Below are 19,085 nucleotides of genomic sequence, written 5' to 3' on the forward strand. Positions count from 1 at the left end.
TGACGTCACCGCGGGGTCGGGGGGGCGAGGCGTGACGTCACGGTCAGCCGGCTCCCGGGGGCAGCGCGGTGTCACGGCGGGGCCGGGGCCGCCGGTGACGTCATGGCGGGGTCACCGCGGGGACGTGGCACCGCGCGGCGCGGAGGGGGGCGGGGGGCAGAGGGGGGGGCGGGAGGAGAGCCCGCCGAGCGGTGCCACGTCCCCGCGGTGCGGGACACCCCCGCGGGGCGGTGCGGTGCGGTGCGGAGCCGCCCGGAGCCGAGAGCCGCGCGCTGCCCCCTGCCCGGCCCCTCGCCCCCCCCGCCGGGCCCTAACGAGGAGCAGATGTGCGGCGGCGGCGGTGGCGGCGGGGGCGGGGGCGGCGCGCGGTGCCCGGCGGAGCGGCGGCGCGGGGCGGGCAGGAAGCGGGGGGCCCCGGGGACGCCGTCGGGCGGCTGCGGCGGGGCGGCCCCGCGGCGGGGGTTGGCCGAGGGGAGGGGAGCGCCGAGCGGAGCGCGGGGCAGAGCCGAGGGACGGGACGGGACGGGACCGGACGGGACGGCATGGCCCCGTGGCTGTGGCCGTGGCTCGTGGCCGCCCAGGCCCTGGCCGCCAACTTCCCCCCGCGCTACAGCCTCTACACCGGCGGGGCCGCCCCGCACGGCCCCGCGCGGGCCGCCAGCAGGCACAGGTAGGACCCGTCCCGCGCAGCGCCGCTCCGACGGCTGCGGGGCGGTGCGGGGCTCGGCGCGGTCCTCCCGCAGCGGAGGAGCACGTGGAGGGCGCGGGGCGGGGGCTGCTGGCTGAGGGGAGCGGTGTGCGGGAGCGCGGCGGGGTTGGCCCACCGCCGGATGCGGGACGCCGGGAGGTTCCATCCTCGCGCCGCACCGCAGGATCCCTGTGCGGGCGGTGGGGCTGCTGCGGGGTCCGGTGGTGCGGAGCTGCGGTCCTCCGCTCACCGCAGCCACATCAGCACCGCAGCAGCGGAGCCGTGCGGGAGTGGGTGGGGGGACTGCAGCGCGGTCCGGCGCCGGCCCCTCGGATGAGCGGGGCACGCGGGACCCCGTTCCGCGTGGGATATCGCCGCAGGGCCGAGCCGGGGAAGGGGAACGCGGGCTCTGCCTCCCCGGCCCCGCACCGCTCCGAGGGGCATTCACCTGCGGCCGTGAGGCCGCGGCCAGGGGTCCCGGGGGTACACCGCGACCCGTGCCCGCGGTTGCGTGACGCGAAGCACCATCCTCGCGGTGCGGGTACTGCGCCCGTCCCCACCGCTCCGGGGTGCGGGCACAGCCCTGCGGGCGGCGTCGGCCCGGGATGGGGGGGAGGTGCGGGGGAAGCGGGGGGGGCCCTCGGCGCAGGAATTCCCGGCGGCCCCCGGGGAGGAGCTGGAATCCGGCCGCGGGCTGAGGGGAACCAGCCGGACTGCCGGGAACGGCCGCGGGGCTGTGGGGCGGCCCGGGGGGGGTGGGGGGGCCGCTCAGGGCTCGGACCATATATGGCTGTGCGCAGCGCGGGGCCGGGCCGGGGTCTTGCGGCGGGGGACGGGCGGGGGGCCCTGCCCGGAGCCTGGGCGGGGAGGGGGTGGGGGGCCGAGCCCCTCCTCACCGCTCGAGTGGGATGGGGCGGGGGCGCGGGTCTCATCCCGGCTGTGTGCCGTCGGGGGCGGATGGGGCGGGGGCTGTGCCCCTCGCTTACGGGCTCCGGGGTGAGATGAGCCCCTGAGAGTCGGTCGCGGGGCGGCAGAACCCCGATGCGGGATGGCACCGGCGGATGCCCGCACCGCGCGGCTGTGTGTTCCGTCAGCGGGGTCCCCGCAGCGCCGCGGCTTCACCTGGGGGCACCTCGGGGTCGGGCTTCTCTGCCTCCCCATCCCAATCCCCGCGCGAGGCCGCGAGCGCGGCTGCGGTGCGCTCCCGGGTCTGCGGAGCGGGCACCGGCGGGAGAGGGCGTCGGCGGGACGGGATGCGGCCCATTAACCCGCAGCACCGGGCCGTGACGGTGCTACCAGGGAGGGGGGAGGGTAAGGGGAGGCGGCGGGAGGGGTACAGAGCCCGAGGGTGCCGTTACGCTGCCGACCGCCTCCCCGCAGGAACTGGTGTGCCTTTGTGGTGACGCGCACGGTGAGCTGCGTGGTGGAGGACGGCGTGGAGAGCTTCGTTAAGGCCGACTTCCAGCCGTGCGCCTGGGGGCAGCTGCAGTGTCCCCGAGTCCTGGCGTGAGTGCCGCGGGCCTGGGAGGGAAGGAGGGGGGCTCGGGGCCGGCCGCCGTGTTTATCCGCTCTGGGAGCGCTGTTTACTTTTTCGCAAGAATGCGGTCGCAGCGGCGCCTGACCTGCCCCGACCCGGCTCTTCCCGGACCGCACCGATGCGGGGGCTCGGGGAGCACCGCCCGTGCTAATGGGGCAGCCGTGGAATGTGAGGGGGGGTTTCCAGACCGCACAGGGGGAGGCGATGGGTGGCGGCAACGCGTCCGGCTGCGCGACAGCCCCGTAGCCACGCGTAGCATCTCGTTCCTCCCAGCCCGGAGCCGCAGACCGGCGCTGGGGTGGGATGGTACGAGCGGCCGCAGGACCCCGCACCGCTCTGCCCGCAGGTACCGCAGCTTCCTGCGGCCCCGTTACAAAGTGGCCCAGAAGACGGTGTCGGACCTGGAGTGGCGGTGCTGCCAGGGCTACTCGGGGGAGGACTGCTCCGAGGGGCCGCAGCCGGGCTCCCCTCAACCCACCGCTCACCCCCGGCCCCGGCCCGGCCGCCCCACGCTCTCCGGTTTCGGCAGCGCGCTGAGCGGGCTGGGGGGCGAGGGCGGCGGGGGAGGGGGGGGGCGTGGGGGTGCGGCGGCCCCGCGGAGCCCGGACGAGACAGAGAAGGTGCGGCGGCTGGAGGACGCGGTGCAGCGGCTGAGCCGGCAGCTGGAGGAGCAGCAGAAGCAGCTGCGGGACGCTCGCCGCGGGGCCGACGGCGGGACCCCCCCGGCCGACGCCGCTCCCCCCGACGTTAGGGAAGCTCTCGTCCACATCCAGCAGCGGCTGCAGCGCCTGGAGGCGACGCGGGACGGCGCCGGCGGAGAGGGGGTCCCGGGGGGGGTCACGTCGCCGGAGGAGGAGGAGCGGCTGCGGGAGATGTGCGCGGCGTGCGCGGCCGGCACCGAGGGGCTGCGGAGGCAGCAGGCGGAGGACCGCGAGCGCATGCGGGCGCTGGAGAAGTTGGTGGGCTCAGTGGACCAGCGCAACCGCGACGCTGTGGAGACGGTGCAGCAGCACGTCAGCGCCCTGAGCGCCCGCCTGGCTCCACCCGCGCCCCTCGACGAGCTGCTCCGGCGCACGGCCGAGCTGGAGCGCCGCGTGGGAGCGCTGGAGACGGCACGAGGAGCGGGGCAGGGACCGGGCCCGGCGCTGGCGCGGCGGCTGACGGAGCTGGAGGGGCGGCTGAACGCGTCCCGCGCCGCCGGGCCGCCCGACGGGGATCCGTCGCTCCGGGGCCGCGTCGCCAACCTGAGCCGCGCTCTGGAAGGCCTGGAGGGGCGGCTGCGGGAGCACGAAGCGCGGCTGCGGGAGCCCGCCGACCTCGGCGACGAGGAGGAGCCGCTGGAAGGCTTCAGCGTGTTCGGAGGCGGCGCCGCGCCTTGGGAGCTGCGGGAGCTGCGGGCGGAGTTGGCGGACGCGCTGCTGGCTTTCGGGGCGCTGAACGGCACCGTGCGGGGCCTGCAGGACACCGCCGAGGAGCACGACGCGAGGCTGCGGGACCTGAGCGCCGCCCGGCAGAGCCTCACCGCCGAGCTGGACCGCCTCGTGGCAGAAGCGGCCGAACGCGCGACGCGGAGCGAGGAACGCGGGGAGAGCGCGGTGGAGTGCGGGGAGGCGCTGGAACCGCGCGTGGCCAAACTGGAGGGAGTCTGCGAGCAGTTGGAGGCGGTGGCCGGGGGGCTGCGGGCCGTGCGGGAGGGGCTGAGCCGGCACGTGGCGGGGCTGTGGGGGGCGGTGAGGGAGCTGAACGGCACCGGCCGCACCCACGAGGCGCTGCTGGAGAAGCTGCAGGCGCAGCTCTCGCGTCGGTTCGCGGCTCTCGACGGCAGCGTGCAGCAGCTGCGCAGCGAGGTGTTCGGCGGAGGGAGGCAACAGACGGCCGGTGGGTGCGGGGGTTGCGGGGGGAGGGGCTGCGGGAAGGGTGGGAGAGAGGGCGTGGATGAGGGAGGGAGGAAAAGGGATGCGGGGATGGGGGAATGGGGATGTAAGGAGGGAAGAGGTGGGCCCCGGGATGGGGAAAAGGAGGTGAAGGAGGCGGGTTTAGAGAAAGTGGGGCCGTGTCGCGAGTGGGGGGTGTATGATTTTGAGGACGGAATGTGGAAACGGTTGCAGAGCTCGTGGCCGTGGGGCTGAGGGATGGGGATGTGGCTATGGGGCATCGGGAGTAGAGGCATGTGAGAGCATGGGGATGAGTAGCTGAGGCCTGTGAGTGTGGGGTGTGTGGGACACGAGCAGTGGGGACAAAGGGTGTGGTGTGTGGGGATACTTAATGGGAATGAAGGTCCCTAACACTCTCCATTTTCCCCAGGTCCCCCGGGGCCCCCCGGCCCCATGGGCCCCCCAGGGGAGATGGGCCCTTCTGGCCCCTCCGGGCCCCCTGGCAAGGATGGAGAGCAGGGCCCCGTGGGCGCCCCAGGTAGGTAGCAGCCCCCATGGCCTCGCAGCCCGGTGCTGGTGTGGCTGTGCCCACAGTGCCATTCTATCCCTTCTCTTACAGGTCTGCCAGGAGAGAGAGGTAGGGGGGCACAGGGTGGGAGGGGATGGGGATGGAAAGCACTGAGGGCCCCGTGCTGACACAGTGCCCAGGCCCGGTGGGGGAGCCGGGCTCTGTGCCCCACATCGCCTTCTCGGCCGCCCTGAGCACGCAGCGCACGGAGCCGGGCACCGTGCCCTTCGACAGGGTGCTGCTCAACGACGGCGGAGCCTACGACCCCGAGACGGGTGAGTGAGGAGGGGGGAGGATGGGCTTGCGAGGGGGAGGTTAGGAGTGTATTAAGGCCACGGGGCTGATCTCGTCCCTGTGGCACCGTGGGGACTGCCATTCACTGCCATCGCCCCCCAGGGACCTTCACGGCGCCGGTGAGCGGGCGCTATCTGGTGAGCGCGGTGCTGACGGGGCACAAGGGTGAGAAGCTGGAGGCGGTGCTGTCGCGTTCCAACCAGGGCATCGCGCGCCTGGACTCGGGGGGCTTCCAGCCCGAGGGCCTGGAGAACCAGCCCATAGCCGAGCTGCAGCCCAGCCCTGGCTCGCTGGGGGTCTTCAGCCTCATCGTGCCGCTGGAGGCAGGCGAGACGCTGTGCGTCGATCTGGTGGCGGGGCGGTTGGCCCACGCGCCCGACGAACCCCTCACCGTGTTCAGCGCTGCGCTGCTCTACGACACCCTGTAAGGACCCCCGCCACGCAGACCCCCCCACACCCCGTTATTTATCGGCACCCCCCGTCCCCGTGCCCACGCTGCCACCTGCCCTGCGCCTCCCTCCCTCCCCACCCCCCACCCCCATCCCGCCCAATAAAGATGCGACACCGGGTTTTGTACCCCCGTCTCCTGCCTCCTCCTTGCCCCGTCGCTTTATTGCCCCTCCAGAGCGGGTCCCACCACCGTCCTGTTACCATCAGAACTCCTCATCCCATCCCAAAAGGTCATCCTCCACTGATGTCGAATCAACCGAGAACCGCTTGAAGTTGGCACAGGGGGGGCCCTGGGTGTTGGGGTCAGTGCCAAGCTCCCGGCCCCCACAGCGTCCCCCACCCCACACTCCATCCCCACCTCCTTCAGTAGCTGTATAGCGGGTGCCTCCATCTGCTGCAGTGCAAGTCGCTTCCACCGGATGGCGCTGAACCACCTTGGGAAAGGGGGGGGGCTGCAGGAAGGGCCACGGAGAGGGCGGCATGAGATGCCTCCCTTTACATCTGTGTCCCTTCACGTGTGCTTCTTAATGCCACGGATATCACTGGCTGTGTTCCCCAGCTGCTGCCCTGGATGCCTCCTGTGATGGGATGGGTTGGGACTGGGGGGGGGGCAGGGGGGAATGGGGATGGGGATGGAGCCAGACCTGCAGAGTTTGGCAATGAGAGAGCAGGCAGCCTCACTGAGGAAGGCAGGGAAGGAGAAGATGCCATCCAGGATGCATCTGTAGACCTTCTGGGGGTCAGTGCTGGCACAGCTGGCCAGGGGGGTGGGTCAGGCTCAGCCCCGAGGCACACGCTCACCTGCCCACCAGCATCTCGAACACCAGGATGCCCAGCATCCAGAAGTCAACAGCAAAGTCGTGGCCCTCATGGCACAGCATCTCGGGCGCCAGGTACTCAGGTGTCCCACAAAAGGAGAATGTCTTCTCCCCATGCTCCAGCTCCTTGGCAAAGCCAAAGTCCACCTGCGGCACAGCAGCCCCCAGCCCCCCCAAGCCCACATCCTCACACAAGTGTCAGGACGGGCCCTCAGTGCTGCCCCCAAGCCTTGGTACCAGCTTGACATAACCCAGCTGGTCCAACATCAGGTTCTCAGGCTTCAGGTCCTAGTAGATGATGCCGTGGCCGTGCAGGTACACCAGGCCCTCCACCACACAAGCAGTGCAGACTACAGCCAGGGGTTCCTCAAAGCAGCGCCTGCAGCAGAGGGACCAGCGTTCACACAGCGTGGCACGGCACTGCCTGGCACTGCAGCACACGGCTGCCCACCCCGTGTCCCAGCCCCATACACCTCACGCAGTTTGGTCTGCAGCTCTTCTCCCTGGCAGAACTGCAGCAGCAGGTAGATGTGCTGCGCATCACGGAAGGAGCCAAAGAACCTGCGAATGGGAGCAGCTCAGTGCCCCGCACAGCCCCCCCAGCCCCACAGAGCTCCCCCCGGCACCACGCAGCCCCCGGTCCAGCACTCACCCTACAATGAAGGGGCAGTGGCTGCGGGCCAGCACCCTCCTCCCCGTGTGCATGTGCGGATCCGCTTCAGTGCAAAGAGCTGCTTGTGGCACCGCACCTGGCGGAGGGCATCAGGATGGGGACAGGGATGGCACCGTGGGGACCCCGCAGGATGGGCATGGCTCTCACCAGCTCCACCCTGCCAAAGCCACCGGTGCCCAGCATGACGAGCTGCCCCTGCTTCTGCCCTTCCTCATAGTGCATGGCTGCCAGCTCCTCCAGCTGCACTGCTGGGCAGGGCTGCGGCAAGTGGGGGGACCCCCAGCTCCTGTGGGGAATACACTGCCCTGCAGTGCCTGCACCCAGAGTGCCTGTCCCCATCGCCATCACTACCTCATCCCATTCCATTCCCATTTCTGTCCTTGTCTCTATTTCCATCCCCATCTCATTACCATGCCATTCGTATTCCCATCCCCATCCTGTTTCCATTCTCAATTCATCCCATCCCCATTCCTATCCCCATTCCCATTCTTATTCCCATCCCACTCTCCTCCCCATTAACATCCCCATCCCCATCCCCACCCCCATCCCATCCCATCCCATCCCATCCCATCCCATCCCCATCCCCATCCCATCCCATCCCATCCCCATCCCCATCCCATCCCATCCCCATCCCCATCCCATTCCCATTCCCATTCCCTTTCCCATCCCATCCCCATCCCCATTTCCATCCCATCCTTTCCCCATCCCCATCCCTGTCCCCATTACCATTCCATCCCTATCCCACCCCCATCCCATCCCTATTCCTGCCTCCAACCCATCCCACCCCCATCCCATCCATCCCACACTGACCGCATGGGTTCCGTCAGACCTCTGTTACAGACACATTTCTGCAAATGGAAGCAGCCCCAGCTCAAACCCCCCACTCCAACCCCCAGAGCCACACAGCATGGCTCTGGGCACGGGGTGGGTTCTGGGATCTGGAGTTCTGGACCCATCAGACAGGGCAGCACACAGGCTGTGCTGAGCACGCACCGGGGCCGTGCTGTGCTCCCAGGGCAGAGTCCAGGACCCGCTGCTGGTGCCACGTCACTGTGCCCAGCACCCACCCAGGCAACGATGCACATGGGGACCGTGGGGCCAGAGCGTCCCCACAAGGACACTCACACATCTGAGTCGTGGTGGGGGCAGAAGGGGATGATTTGCAGGAAGTCTCTGCAGGGTAGAGCAAGGATCAGTGCCATGCAGGGACACGGAGACGTGGGGACATGGGGACACGGGGACACGGCAATCTGAGGACATGGGGACATGGGGATATGGGGACATGGGGACATAAGGACACGGGGATGTGAGCGGATGTGCAAGAGCTCTGTGCACGTGAGAGCCGGTGCATGCGTGTGCACGAGAGCTGCATGCATTCATGATGTGCTGTCCTGTGGCTCTGCAGGGCACCTACTGCAGCAGTGAGAGCTCCCCTGCTCTCACTGCTCACCTGCACCCAGCACCTGCAGCAGCTTCTTCTGCCCATCCTCACGCCGGCTGACCTGCACCCGTGGGGATGTGGGGCTGAGCGGGGTGAGAGAGACCCAGCGCTGTCCCATGGCACTGCCTCACAGCACAGCACCTCCTCACCCTTCAGGATAATGTAGAAGCTCTGCCCCTCGTCGCCCTCACAGATGATGAGGTGGCCGGGTGTGAAGGAGCACTATGGGCACACAGAAGCTCATGGCTGTGCTGTGTGGGGGGCCCTGTCCCATAGCCCCCACCTGCATTTATACCTCCTCCATGGCATCAAGCGACTTGGAGAGGTGGCAGTCCGACAGTTCCTGCAGCCAGTGCACCCTGTGGGAGGGCACAGCTCCGGTGCATGCTGCAGCACACCTGAACCCCCCCTGTATCCCTCTTGCATTCCCCCTACAGCCCCCCTACACCGACCCCTGCATCCCTCCTGTATCCTTTCTGCACCCCCATTGCATCCCTCCTGCATCTGCCCTGCATCCACCCTGCATCCCTCCTGCATCTCCCCTTCATCCCTCCTGCATCCACTCTGTATCCCCCTGCATCCCTCCTGCATCTCTCCTGCATCTTTCCTGCATCCTCTCTGCATCCCCCTGCATCCCTCCTGCATCCCCCCTGCATCCCTCCTGCATCTCTCCTGCATCCTTCCTGCATCCTCTCTGCATCCCCCTGCATCCCTCCTGCATCCCCCCTGCATCCCTCCTGCATCTCTCCTGCATCCTTCCTGCATCCTCTCTGCATCCCCCTGCATCCCTCCTGCATTCTCCCTGTATCCCTCCTGCATCTCCTCTGCATCCGCATTGCATCCCTCCTGCACCCCTTCTGCATTCCTCCTGCATCCTCCTGCATCCCCCCTTCATCCCTTCCACATCCTCCTGCACCCCCCTGCATCCCTCCTGCAACCCCCTGTATCCCTCCTGCATTTCCCCTGCATCCTCCAGCATCCCTCCTGCATCCTCCTGCATCCCCCCTGCATTCCCATTGCATCCCTCCCGCATCCCCCTGCATCCATCTCTCCTACATCCCCCCTGGACCCCTCCCGCACCCCTCCCGCACTCGATGTCCCTCCCCACCGGCAGACGCCGTACTCACGCTCTCAGGACCCGCTGCACATCGGCCCGCCGCTGCCGGGCGTTGCCGGTTGTGATGGCACGGAACCGCTGCCTGTCAATGGCCCAGAGGCGCACGGGGCCGAGCGCTGGGGCAAAACGCAGTAAGCAGGGTGCCGGGGGAAGAGAGGCCGGACGCTGTGGGCACGCGGGCAGGAGCTCACTTATCCCGCACGGTGACGGTGCGCGAGCAGTGCGCGAGCAGTGATACAGGATGGCCAACTCGACAAAAATGTCCCCGGGCCTCAACGTGCGGAGCTGCCGGCCCCGCTGGGTCACGCTCAGGCGTCCCTCTGCGGGGTGCGGGCGGCCTCGTGCACCGCGGCAGCCACGCACACGCACACGCGCGCCCGGGGCTGCGGGGCTGCGGGGCGAGCGGGCGGCGGCCTCTCACGTTGGGCGCGCACACGGCGACGCGACCCGGCTCTCGCAGCCCTCCCTCACCTGCCACGATGTTCATGGCCGTCCCTTCGCCGCCCTCGGCCACCACCGCATCGCAGTCCTCCCGTCGCACAGTCACGAAGCTCAGCGCCAGAGCCTCGGGGCGGCCCCCTCCCAAAAGTCGCAGGAAGTCGCTGCGCCGCACGGCCTCCGCCATAAGGGCCGGGTCCCTGCGGGCACGGGGACGTCGGTGGAGCGGTCCCCAACCTCGGCTTCCCCTCCGTCCCCCCGCTTTCCGCCGGGTACCTCTGCGAGTGGGTTCCGGGGGTCGCCCGAGAGGGGCTCAGGCACGATGGCGGGGCCGTGGAGGTTCGGGGAGCCGGCGGGCGGCTCGGCGTCCCGGAGGTCCCCGCTGTCGGCCGGTCCCCGCATCGCGCGTTGCAGGAAGGCGTGCCGCTCCTGCAGCCTCCGATCCCGCAGCCACCGCTTCATCGCGTATCCCTGCGAAAGTGGGACGGTGTGTCAACCGGAGACAACCCCCGAGTTAGCGGCTGCGGAAGGGCCCCGAGGCACGGGGAACGTTAGCTCTGGGCACGGGGCCACCTGGCACCAGCGGTGTCTGAACAGCTCCGCGGCAGGGGGAGGGCTCTGAGGGCGCTCTGTGCCCGAGCAAAGGTCGCCGGATGGGACGAGATGAGATGGGAGGGGACGCGGTGCTCACCCCACCTTCTCGGCCACCGGCATCACAACTCCAACCTTCCTGGACCCGGCTGCGGACACAGCCCCGCGGCGCCCGCCCGCCCGCAGGGCCCCTACCCACCTCAGACCCCGCGTTGAGCGCCGATTCCTCCCACCCGCGGGACGCCGCAGCGCCCCGCACCCCGCGCGGTGACACATTAACCCGCCCCGCCTCTCCTCGGGCACGTGCTGACCCGTGCCCGCAGACACCGCGCACCGAGCCCGCCCGGAGCCCTGCGCATCCCTCCCGCACCTACCGCGCACCCATCCTGCGGCGACCCGCACCCGTCCTGCACGCACCGCGCACCCATCCCGCGAGCACCGCGCTGCCGGCGGGGCCGTGCGGGTGGAAGCCGCGGGCGAGCGGCGGCGGTGCGAGGTGTCGGGGCTGCGTGAGGCCACCGGGGCGGAGCCTACGGGGTGCCACCCCCCATCCCCCCATCCACCGGGGCAGAGCGGAGCGGAGCGGAGCGCTGCGCGGATCGCGGCATGGCGGCGGGGGCGGGAGGCGAGAAGCGGATCCTGTGCGTGGGGCTGGTGTGCCTCGACGTGATCAGCGTGGTGGACGCGTACCCGGCCGAGGACACCGACACGAGGTACCGCCCCGCGCGGCGCCTCGCAGAGCGTCCCGCTCGGCGTCCCGCACGCTGACCCCGAGCCCCGCAGGTGCCTGAGTCAGCGGTGGCAGCGCGGGGGGAACGCCTCCAACTCGTGCACGGTGCTGGCGCTGCTGGGCGCTCCCTGCGCCTTCATGGGCTCCCTGGCACCCGGGCACGCGGCAGAGTGAGTGGGGACGGTGGGGCGGGTGGGGGACCGGAGGGAAGCGGTGCCGGGCGCCGGCAGCCCCGCTGCTCCCGTCGTCCCCCGACCCCGTATGTGCCCCCAGCTTCATCGTGGCGGATTTTCGGCGCCGCGGCGTGGATGTGACGCACGTCGCGTGGCAGCCCCACGGGGATGTGCCCTGCGCCTGCTGCGTGGTCAGCGCCGCCAGCGGCTCGCGGACCATCGTGCTGCACGACACGTGGGTGTCCCCCCCCCGGGATCCCAGTCCCCGTCGTGATCGACGGAGCTCCCGCAGGGCTGCGGGACGGCCGGAGGGCGGCCTCCGTTAATCATTCCCCGGCCGCCCGGGGCACCTCCCCGGTGCCCGGGGCAGAGGCGAGGCTTCGGGCTGCCCTTCGCCCGCAGGAACCTGCCCGACGTCACCGAGCGCGACTTCGCGCGGGTCGACCTGGCTCAGTACAAGTGGATCCACTGGGAGGTGCGGGGCGGCGCGGGGAGGGCTCGGAAAGGGGCGTGGCTCGCCGTGACCGCGCCCGCTATTCCTTCAGGCCCGCAACGCGGCGGAGCAGGAGCGGATGATTCTCCGCGTGGAGCGACACAACAGCGCGCTGCCGCCAGCGCAGCGCATCCGCACGTCTGTGGAGGTGGAGAAGCCGCGGGACGAACTCCTGCCGCTCCTGGCGCACGGCGACGTGGTACGGCCCGGACACGCCCACTTCGCCACGCCCCGTCGGCGATTGGTCCGATTGGGGAGGGGGCGGGGCCAGGTGGGAGGGGGCGGGGCCACGCGCGGGTGTGGCTCGAAAAGGGGCCTGGGAAAGTCGAGCGGGTCCCGGGGGGCGCAGAGGAACGCCGGCCCGTCGCCCCCCGCAGGTGTTCATCAGCAAGGACCTGGCCAAGCACTTCGGCTACAACACGGCTGCCGAGGCGCTGCGGGGGCTGCGGGGCCGCGTGCGGCCAGGGTAAGGCGCGGGGACGGGACGGCGACGGCGCGGGGTTGGGTGGGAAGGGCGAGCAGCGGTTGCGGGTGGGGTTCCGCCTGCCCCCGCCCCAGCTGTAGCACCGCAGCGCGACCATGATCTGCGCGTGGGCCGAGGAGGGCGCCGACGCGCTGGAGCCGGATGGGACCCTGGTGCACGTCGACGCGTTCCCACCGGAGCGGCTGGTGGACACGTTGGGTGCCGGAGACACCTTCAACGCCGCCGTCATCTTCGCGCTGTCAGGAGGTGCGCGCGGCCTCAGCAGTTCTGCACGGCTCGGCCTCGCACCTCCCCGCGGCGCCTCACGGCCCCCCCGTGTCCGTCACTCCCCCCTCAGGGCAGAGCCTGCGGGACGCTCTCACCTTCGGCTGCCGCATCGCGGGGAAGAAGTGCGGGATCCACGGCTACGACGGCATCGTCTGAGCCGCGCGGTGCCCCCCGCCCCGCGCCCAATAAAGCTCGCGGACCCCCGCCACCGCCTCCTGCCGCAGCCCCCGCGTGCCCCCCCTGCTCTGTTCACACTGTGGGCGGCAGCGGCTGTATTCCTCGGCCCCGCGTTACAGCGCGAACCCGCGTGTCCTGACTCCCCCCTCCTCTCGCCACCGAGCCCACTGCGACGGGGGAAGCGCGTGGGGAGACCCTCAGCTCCGACAGCTCCGACATCCACCACAGCCGTGAGGCGGGGAACCGCCCGCAGCCCCTTCTCGCGCCTACATCTCCCTGGGATCCCCCAAGGCGGGGGATGCCGGCGCCTCGGAGGGCTCGACTCGGGGCTCTCTGTCCTCGATGGCCGTCTCCAATTCCGCCGTCTCGTCCTCTTCCAAGGGGGCTCCGATCTCGGGGATTCCCTGCTCCTCTGCCTGGACGTCGCCATCCCCCTGCAGAACCTGTCCCTCTTGGGGGCTGCTCGCCCCCACGTTCTCCCCCAGCGTCTCCTCCCCCACCGCGGGGATCCCCTCCTGCTCCCCAGCGTGCCCCTCTGCCCTCCCCTCGAGTGCAGCGTCGCCTCCTCGCGGGGGTCCACGTGCTGGGGCGGGCAGCAGCAACTCGGGGGGGTCCAGCAGTCCGTCCCCGCTGCGGTCCCGCTGCTCCAGAGCTCGGTCCACCAGTGCGGCCACCTGCGCGGACGGGAATGGATGGGTACGCAGTGAGAGCAGAGGTCAGAGCAGGGACCCCGCGGGGCGCGAACCCCGGCACGCACCGCCTCGGAGCTGGGCCGCCCCGCGCCCCCCTGGGTCAGCACCGCCCCCAGCAGCTGCAGCAGCTCCAGTCCGTCCAGCTGCCCGCTCCGGTCGTGGTCGTGCATCGCGAAGAGGAAGAGCAGAGCTGCGGGCACAAGGCGAGGGGCTGATACTCGGCCCACCAAGAAACGGTCGCCCGCCTTTCCCCACTCCTGCCGCAAGGCCTTACCCTGCTCCCTTGTCATCTCGTCCGCATCCCGCTGCGGCGGTCCCAAACTCCGCACAGCACTACGCAGCAACCTGGGAACAGCAGGGCCTGGGAGGGGAGCACGCACTTTCCCGTCCCACGGCCAGACCCGGTTCTCCAGCCCCGCAGCCACCCAACCCCGTATCCCCACTGCCCTGCAACCAATCACGGGGTCCCCGAGTGCCCCGGCCATCCTCCCACCCCCTCCTCCGAACCCTCCAGCCCCATGGTCGGGCACTCACTGCAGAGCGGGGAGATCTGCGCTCAGTGGGTCGGGGCCGGGATCCGTCCCCACGGCCGCGAGGGGCTCAGGTCTGAACGGGGAATATGGGAGGGGAGGTTACCGCGGCGCCTCTTACCATCACCCGGCTCGCAGCCCCTGTGCTGCCCCCGCACCGCGGCTCCGACCCTCAGCACCTGGTGTGCAACCCCGCAATTGTGTAACCCCCGCGTGAAACCGTGCCGTTGTGCAATTCCGCACCTGTGTGACCCCCGCACCTTGTCATCCCGCACCACAACACCCTTCACCGGCACAGCCCCACCACTCTCCTCTCCCACACCCCGTACCGCAGCACCCCGTCCCTGGGAGCCGCCCGGGCGGCGGGGCCGAGCAGCAGCAGCAGCAGCAGCGGCGGCGGCGGCGACGGGGCCGCCCGCGGGGCTCTCATCCCGCTGCCGGAGCGGACCCACGCGTGGAGCCGCCACGCACGCACACTCGAGGAGGTATTCCGGGCCACGGCGACACTGCCACCCGCACACGGACTACCCGGGGCACGCAAACACGGCGGTGTCCCCATCCCGCCCCGCCCCGGGCCACGTCGCCGGCCCCGCCTCGCCGCGCCCGGAGACTTCACTTCTGCCGGCAGCGCAGGGGTTAACCGGCGTCCGCCGCTCTGCCCGGCACAAAGATGGCCGCCGGAGCCACGCCCGCCCGGCTGTGGGCGGGGCCACGCAGGGGGCGGGGCCGGGCGATCCCGGCAGCGATGGGCGCGGAGGGGCCGCGGAGCGCCGTGCTGCTCCCGCTGCCGCCGCCACTGTTGCTGCTGGCGGCGGCTGCCGCGCTGCTCGGCTGCCTCTGGGCGCGATCCCCGCGCCGTTCCCCGCAGCCGCCTCTGCTTGCCGGCGGTCCGGGGCTTCGTTCCTTCCTGCGGCGGCACTGCCCGGCCGTGTGGGAGCCGTTCCGTCCCACCGCGTGGTGCTGCGGGGGGCGGCTGCAGACTGTGAGCAGAGCGCTGCTGCAAAGCCGACCTCACGTCGGGTACCGCAGGTGAGGCAGGACGGGGTCGGGGGAATGAGACGGGTTGGGTTGGGGTGGGTGGGGGTAGGGGGGACAGGGCTGAGGGTGGGACCGAGGATGGGACGGGTGGGAACGGGGGCGGAAGATGGGACAGAACAGGTGGGGACAGGGATCGAAGATGGAAAAGAGCGGGTAGCGATGGGCCTGGGGTGGGACTTGTGAGGACGGGACGGGTGGTACCACGGCCGGCGCTCCCCTGTCCGCATCTCCGCCCCGCAGTGAGGCCATCCGCACGCCCGACGGCGGGCAGCTCATTCTGGATTGGGCCGATGACGGCAGCGCCGCCGAATGCCCCACGGTGCTGCTGCTGCCGGGGCTGACAGGGAACAGTCAGGCCGCCTACATACTGCACCTGGTGCGAGAGGCATGCGGTGCCGGGTACAGGTGAGTGCTGGGGGCGGGGGCAGGGTCAATCCACCGCCCCTGCTGATGCCGCTCTCCTCCCTGTAGGGCCGTCGTGCTCAACAACCGTGGCTGCCGCGGTGAAGAGCTGCTGGTGAGATCCCATCCCTGCCCCTACCCAGGTCCCTGCCCTATAGCTGGGCACGTCGGGGCCCCAAACAGCTCTGCCTCTCCCAGACCCCCAGGACCTTCTGTGCCAGCAACACCGAGGACCTGCAGACGGCCATCATGCACATCCACCACCAGTACCCTCATGCCCCGCTGCTGGCCGTCGGTGTATCACTGGGAGGGTATGGCACTAAGAAGGGGGGATGGTCGGGGGGTGGCATAGGAGACCCCCCCATCCCTGCCCCCTCCCCTGCAGGATGCAGGTGCTGAACTACCTGGCACAGGCGGGACACGCAGCAGGGCTGGTGGCCGCCATGGCCATTTCTGCATGCTGGGACTCCATGGAGACAACAGTGTCGCTGGAGCAGCCACTCAACACGTGGCTCTTCAACCGCCGCCTGGCTGCCGGGTTGCGGCACCTCATCCGCAGGTGGGGGCACACCTGGATGGTGGGGGGGGGTCACACCACCGTGACCCCAGTCTGCAGGCCAGGGGGAGGTGGGCATCACCCTGCCCTGACTTTGGGTCCCTGCAGGCACCGCGCGGTGATCGGGGACACGGTGGACGTGGAGCACATCCTGAAGGTAGCACCCACCCCGGTGCCCCCACCTCTCCCCCTGCACTGAGTGCCATCCACCACCCCCTGCTCCTCCCCTCACCCCCAGGCACGCACCATCCGGGAGTTTGACGAGCGTTACACCGCTCTGGCCTTTGGCTACGGCTCCTGCACAGAGTATTACCGTGCTGCCAGCCCTGGCAGCAGCCTGCACCGCATCTGTGTGCCCACACTGTGCCTCAACGCTGCCGACGACCCCTTTTCCCCCATGCACGGTGAGTGGGGCTGGAAAGGGCCGTGCCCACCCCTGTGGTGTTGCGGGGCTGGCAGCTGACCCATGTGTCCCCTTGCAGCCATCCCCGTGGCAGCCGCCTGGCACCTGCCCCACGTGGCACTGCTGGTAACATCGTGCGGTGGCCACATCGGATTTCTGGAGGGGCTGCTGCCACGGCACGGTGGCCTCATGGAGCGCCTCTTCCTGCAGTTTGTCACTGCTGTGTTCCAACACGGAGAGGAGCTGAGGGGGCTGCAGGAAGGGGGGGCTGCGGAGGGGTTCAGCACCTGATGTCCCCCATGAGCCCCTTCTAAATCCCAATAAACCCATTTCTGTCCCTACTGACCCCTCTTCTACCCCTACAGCCCCATTCCTATCATCCCCCAACCCCAGCACTAGGGCACAGAGGGTAAAGTATGCAGACGGGGAGGCCTCCAGAGCCTTACAGCTCCAGCACAGACAATACCTTCACACTCTGGATTTAATGGAAAGGCCAAGGAGCAGCTCCAGGCCAGCCACTGGCACTCTGTGTCCCTTCACCATGTCAGCGCTGCATCCCAAGGCAGTCCCACTCCCACAGCGTGCCCGGGGCCAGGTCCATCCACCCCCCCCAGTGCAGCAGGGAGGGTGCCTAGAGGAAGCCAGGGAAGGCAATCTGCAGCAGCATGATGCTACCCACGATGAGCGCTGCGCACAGCAGCAGCAGCAGCCAGACGGGCAGCGACCCTGGGGGGGGAGAGGAGGCCGAGTGAGGGTGAGGTCCTGGGGGGTGGCCCGACCCCACAGCCCCACAACATACGGCGGGCAGGGAGCAGGTGCAGCTTGCAGCGGCTGTCCACGGCCACACTGAGCAGCGCTGCCTCGTTCCCTGCCAACAGCTCCCGTCCGTGCTCGCTCTCAGGCACGAAGGCCACGTCGGTGACGACAATGCCATGTGCCTCCTTCACGTAGTACAGCCTCTGAAGGGGGACACGCACGAGGTGGGGTGGCCCTCTGTGCCCACCCTGTGCCCTCCCTGTGCCGCACTCACCTGCAGCGAGAAGGCGATGTGCACAGCGACAGAGCCAGTGACGGTGCCCAGCCCCAGGAACGTGCCCGAATCACTGCAGGGAGGGGGGCAGTGAGCGAGGCTGGGAGTGGATGGGGGGAGTGGAAGGGGTGGGACCTCTTCACATACCTGACGGAGAGGCAGGAGATGACCTCAGAGCCGCAGGGCCGCGTCAGCAACGGCAGGAAGGTGCCCCCATCCCACTTGGTCAGGTAGCAGGGCGGCGGGCGACGCTCCCGCTTGTGGGGCACCTGCACTGTGTAGAGCCGCAGCGCCCCGCGGTCGTCCTCCACCGCCCCGAAGCTGGCACGGGGCAGCAGAGATGAGCCGCGACCGCGATGCCAGGGGGCGACCCCGTGCGGTCACCGCCATCGTCCTACGGCACAGCCCCGGAGCCACCCCCAGTCCCGCACCCACCGGCAGGCCTGGTAGCGGTACGCGGTGCTGGGGATGCCGGGCAGGTTCTCGTTCCATTGCAGCCCTGTCACCAGCTGGTCCCGCTGCCACACGCGGCACTGCAGGTCCCGTCCCGCCGTCACCACCTGCGGGGCGCACGATGGCTGCGGCTCACGGGGCCTTGTGGGCTTTGTGCCCCCAGCCCGCGCCCCCCCACCCACCTTATTGTCGGGGCCCAGCGTGATGTCCTCGATCTCCCCATCGTGCGCCTTGAACTCCAGCGCCTTCTTCATGCTGGGGAACTGCGACGGCCGTCAGCCAGTCCCCGATAGGTGACCCACCCCGGGCCCTCCCGCCCCGCTCCCACCTCCCAGAGCCGCAGGAATCCGTCGGCACCGCCGGTGACGAGCAGCGTGCCGTCGGCGCTGAAGCGCACGGCCTTCTGCAGCGCGTCGGGGCTGAAGTCGGTGCGCACGCGGTGCAGGCTCTCCACCGTCACCTCTTCGCCGCTGCTCCGCGTCTCACCGCGCTCCGCGGGGCCGGCGCCCTTCCGTCTGCGCGGGCCCTTCTCCGCCGCATCTGAGGGGACGGAGAGCCGCCGGCTGAGCGCTCCGCACCCGGCACCCGGCACCCGTCGCCCGCATCCCCGCTCACCGTCGCCGCCTCCTGCTCCGCCCGCCCGCACGCAAAGCCGCAGGATGTGGCAGCTGTGGTCCTGCCCCGCCGCGATGAAGTCCCCGCTCAGCGCCATGCTCATCGTGGCGCGGGTCTCGGTGTCGTGGCAGTGCAGCAGCGACGCGCTCAGCCGCCCCCCGATCTGCTCCAGCTGCAGGAAGTGCTGCGGGGACACCGCCGCTCAGCCTCGCGCCCGGGGAGCCCCGCAACCCTCCCCACCCCCCGGAGCCGCGCAGCACCGTACCACTCCATTGCCGATCCCGGTTTTGGCGGCTCCTCCGCCTCCAGCGGTGATGGCGAGGCCGCGATGCGGGTGCAACCGCACGGTGTAGAGCGGAAAAGGCGCCCGGTACAGTTCGGTCGGGCGCGGCGCCATTGCGGGAACGGCGCGCCGCGTCACCGCCCCGCCCCCCCTCAGGCCCCGCCCCCTTATGATAATCCACGCCCATTTCGCTCATATCGCCCCGCCCCCTCGCCATGCCCCGCCCCCTGCCCGGTCTCCACGTGCACCCCGCGGTACCGCGGAACGCCG

General features: G+C 70.3%; 7 protein-coding genes across 7 annotated transcripts; 3 read left to right on the forward strand and 4 right to left on the reverse strand.

Annotated features, from left to right (window-relative positions):
- The first annotated feature begins 420 nt into the window (after window positions 1-420).
- EMILIN1 (elastin microfibril interfacer 1) lies at window positions 421-5,504 on the forward strand. The gene is made up of 7 exons (XM_052682963.1): window positions 421-670; window positions 2,069-2,194; window positions 2,572-4,103; window positions 4,530-4,637; window positions 4,719-4,736; window positions 4,808-4,942; window positions 5,064-5,504. The coding sequence occupies exons 1-7, from the start codon at window positions 543-545 to the stop codon at window positions 5,387-5,389; spliced, it is 2,373 nt and encodes a 790-aa protein (XP_052538923.1). The 5' UTR covers window positions 421-542; the 3' UTR covers window positions 5,390-5,504.
- A 7-nt stretch (window positions 5,505-5,511) lies between these two features.
- LOC128080602 (cGMP-dependent protein kinase, isozyme 1-like) lies at window positions 5,512-7,429 on the reverse strand. Its single transcript, XM_052682985.1, is given in 9 exon segments — window positions 5,512-5,677; window positions 5,770-5,845; window positions 6,056-6,133; window positions 6,213-6,376; window positions 6,467-6,608; window positions 6,701-6,790; window positions 6,882-6,939; window positions 6,942-6,978; window positions 7,050-7,429. Coding segments are annotated over 9 exon segments (1,008 nt in total). The 5' UTR covers window positions 7,350-7,429; the 3' UTR covers window positions 5,512-5,614.
- A 225-nt stretch (window positions 7,430-7,654) lies between these two features.
- On the reverse strand, window positions 7,655-11,097 carry LOC128080596 (uncharacterized). The gene is given in 8 exon segments (XM_052682974.1): window positions 7,655-8,075; window positions 8,366-8,565; window positions 8,639-8,702; window positions 9,471-9,851; window positions 9,932-10,098; window positions 10,175-10,369; window positions 10,595-11,046; window positions 11,049-11,097. Coding segments are annotated over 8 exon segments (1,560 nt in total). The 3' UTR covers window positions 7,655-8,023.
- Window positions 11,085-12,840, forward strand: KHK (ketohexokinase). The gene is made up of 8 exons (XM_052682994.1): window positions 11,085-11,202; window positions 11,273-11,389; window positions 11,493-11,627; window positions 11,795-11,867; window positions 11,938-12,084; window positions 12,263-12,351; window positions 12,458-12,615; window positions 12,707-12,840. Exons 1-8 carry the CDS (start codon window positions 11,096-11,098, stop codon window positions 12,790-12,792), a joined length of 912 nt encoding a protein of 303 aa, XP_052538954.1. The 5' UTR covers window positions 11,085-11,095; the 3' UTR covers window positions 12,793-12,840.
- A 53-nt stretch (window positions 12,841-12,893) lies between these two features.
- Window positions 12,894-14,587, reverse strand: CGREF1 (cell growth regulator with EF-hand domain 1). Its single transcript, XM_052683007.1, has 5 exons — window positions 14,365-14,587; window positions 14,040-14,111; window positions 13,780-13,850; window positions 13,571-13,695; window positions 12,894-13,487 (listed from the first exon to the last, which is right to left on the reverse strand). Exons 1-5 carry the CDS (start codon window positions 14,463-14,465, stop codon window positions 13,080-13,082), a joined length of 777 nt encoding a protein of 258 aa, XP_052538967.1. The 5' UTR covers window positions 14,466-14,587; the 3' UTR covers window positions 12,894-13,079.
- A 118-nt stretch (window positions 14,588-14,705) lies between these two features.
- Window positions 14,706-16,779, forward strand: ABHD1 (abhydrolase domain containing 1). Its single transcript, XM_052686645.1, has 8 exons — window positions 14,706-15,064; window positions 15,314-15,478; window positions 15,545-15,590; window positions 15,674-15,786; window positions 15,861-16,034; window positions 16,140-16,188; window positions 16,270-16,435; window positions 16,514-16,779. Exons 1-8 carry the CDS (start codon window positions 14,706-14,708, stop codon window positions 16,723-16,725), a joined length of 1,284 nt encoding a protein of 427 aa, XP_052542605.1. The 3' UTR covers window positions 16,726-16,779.
- A 118-nt stretch (window positions 16,780-16,897) lies between these two features.
- PREB (prolactin regulatory element binding) lies at window positions 16,898-18,966 on the reverse strand. Its single transcript, XM_052686658.1, has 9 exons — window positions 18,798-18,966; window positions 18,533-18,716; window positions 18,246-18,457; window positions 18,100-18,180; window positions 17,900-18,024; window positions 17,612-17,785; window positions 17,465-17,537; window positions 17,234-17,393; window positions 16,898-17,160 (listed from the first exon to the last, which is right to left on the reverse strand). Exons 1-9 carry the CDS (start codon window positions 18,927-18,929, stop codon window positions 17,066-17,068), a joined length of 1,236 nt encoding a protein of 411 aa, XP_052542618.1. The 5' UTR covers window positions 18,930-18,966; the 3' UTR covers window positions 16,898-17,065.
- Window positions 18,967-19,085: the final 119 nt, after the last annotated feature.

This window comes from Tympanuchus pallidicinctus, unplaced genomic scaffold (genome assembly GCF_026119805.1).
Source record: "Tympanuchus pallidicinctus isolate F22 unplaced genomic scaffold, pur_lepc_1.0 scaffold1, whole genome shotgun sequence".
Classification (NCBI taxonomy): Eukaryota; Metazoa; Chordata; class Aves; order Galliformes; family Phasianidae; genus Tympanuchus; species Tympanuchus pallidicinctus.

What these genes read in the sequence shown, in the direction of transcription:
- EMILIN1 (XM_052682963.1), top strand. Translation starts at nt 543, where the DNA reads ATGGCCCCGTGGCTGTGGCCGTGGCTCGTGGCCGCCCAGGCCCTGGCC. An exon ending in CAGTGTCCCCGAGTCCTGGC is followed by an intron (nt 2,195 to 2,571) that starts GTGAGTGCCGCG and finishes CTCTGCCCGCAG; the next exon opens with GTACCGCAGCTTCCTGCGGC. An exon ending in AGCCTACGACCCCGAGACGG is followed by an intron (nt 4,943 to 5,063) that starts GTGAGTGAGGAG and finishes ATCGCCCCCCAG; the next exon opens with GGACCTTCACGGCGCCGGTG.
- KHK (XM_052682994.1), top strand. Translation starts at nt 11,096, where the DNA reads ATGGCGGCGGGGGCGGGAGGCGAGAAGCGGATCCTGTGCGTGGGGCTG. An exon ending in GCCGAGGACACCGACACGAG is followed by an intron (nt 11,203 to 11,272) that starts GTACCGCCCCGC and finishes CGAGCCCCGCAG; the next exon opens with GTGCCTGAGTCAGCGGTGGC. An exon ending in CGGGGCCGCGTGCGGCCAGG is followed by an intron (nt 12,352 to 12,457) that starts GTAAGGCGCGGG and finishes GTAGCACCGCAG; the next exon opens with CGCGACCATGATCTGCGCGT.
- CGREF1 (XM_052683007.1), bottom strand. Translation starts at nt 14,465, where the DNA reads ATGAGAGCCCCGCGGGCGGCCCCGTCGCCGCCGCCGCCGCTGCTGCTG. An exon ending in GCAGATCTCCCCGCTCTGCA is followed by an intron (nt 13,851 to 14,039) that starts GTGAGTGCCCGA and finishes TGCTGTTCCCAG; the next exon opens with GTTGCTGCGTAGTGCTGTGC. An exon ending in CGAGATGACAAGGGAGCAGG is followed by an intron (nt 13,696 to 13,779) that starts GTAAGGCCTTGC and finishes TTGTGCCCGCAG; the next exon opens with CTCTGCTCTTCCTCTTCGCG.
- ABHD1 (XM_052686645.1), top strand. Translation starts at nt 14,706, where the DNA reads ATGGCCGCCGGAGCCACGCCCGCCCGGCTGTGGGCGGGGCCACGCAGG. An exon ending in CCTCACGTCGGGTACCGCAG is followed by an intron (nt 15,065 to 15,313) that starts GTGAGGCAGGAC and finishes TCCGCCCCGCAG; the next exon opens with TGAGGCCATCCGCACGCCCG. An exon ending in GCCGCGGTGAAGAGCTGCTG is followed by an intron (nt 15,591 to 15,673) that starts GTGAGATCCCAT and finishes TGCCTCTCCCAG; the next exon opens with ACCCCCAGGACCTTCTGTGC.
- PREB (XM_052686658.1), bottom strand. Translation starts at nt 18,929, where the DNA reads ATGGCGCCGCGCCCGACCGAACTGTACCGGGCGCCTTTTCCGCTCTAC. An exon ending in CGCTGGGCCCCGACAATAAG is followed by an intron (nt 18,025 to 18,099) that starts GTGGGTGGGGGG and finishes TGCGCCCCGCAG; the next exon opens with GTGGTGACGGCGGGACGGGA. An exon ending in TACCGCTACCAGGCCTGCCG is followed by an intron (nt 17,786 to 17,899) that starts GTGGGTGCGGGA and finishes GCCCCGTGCCAG; the next exon opens with CTTCGGGGCGGTGGAGGACG.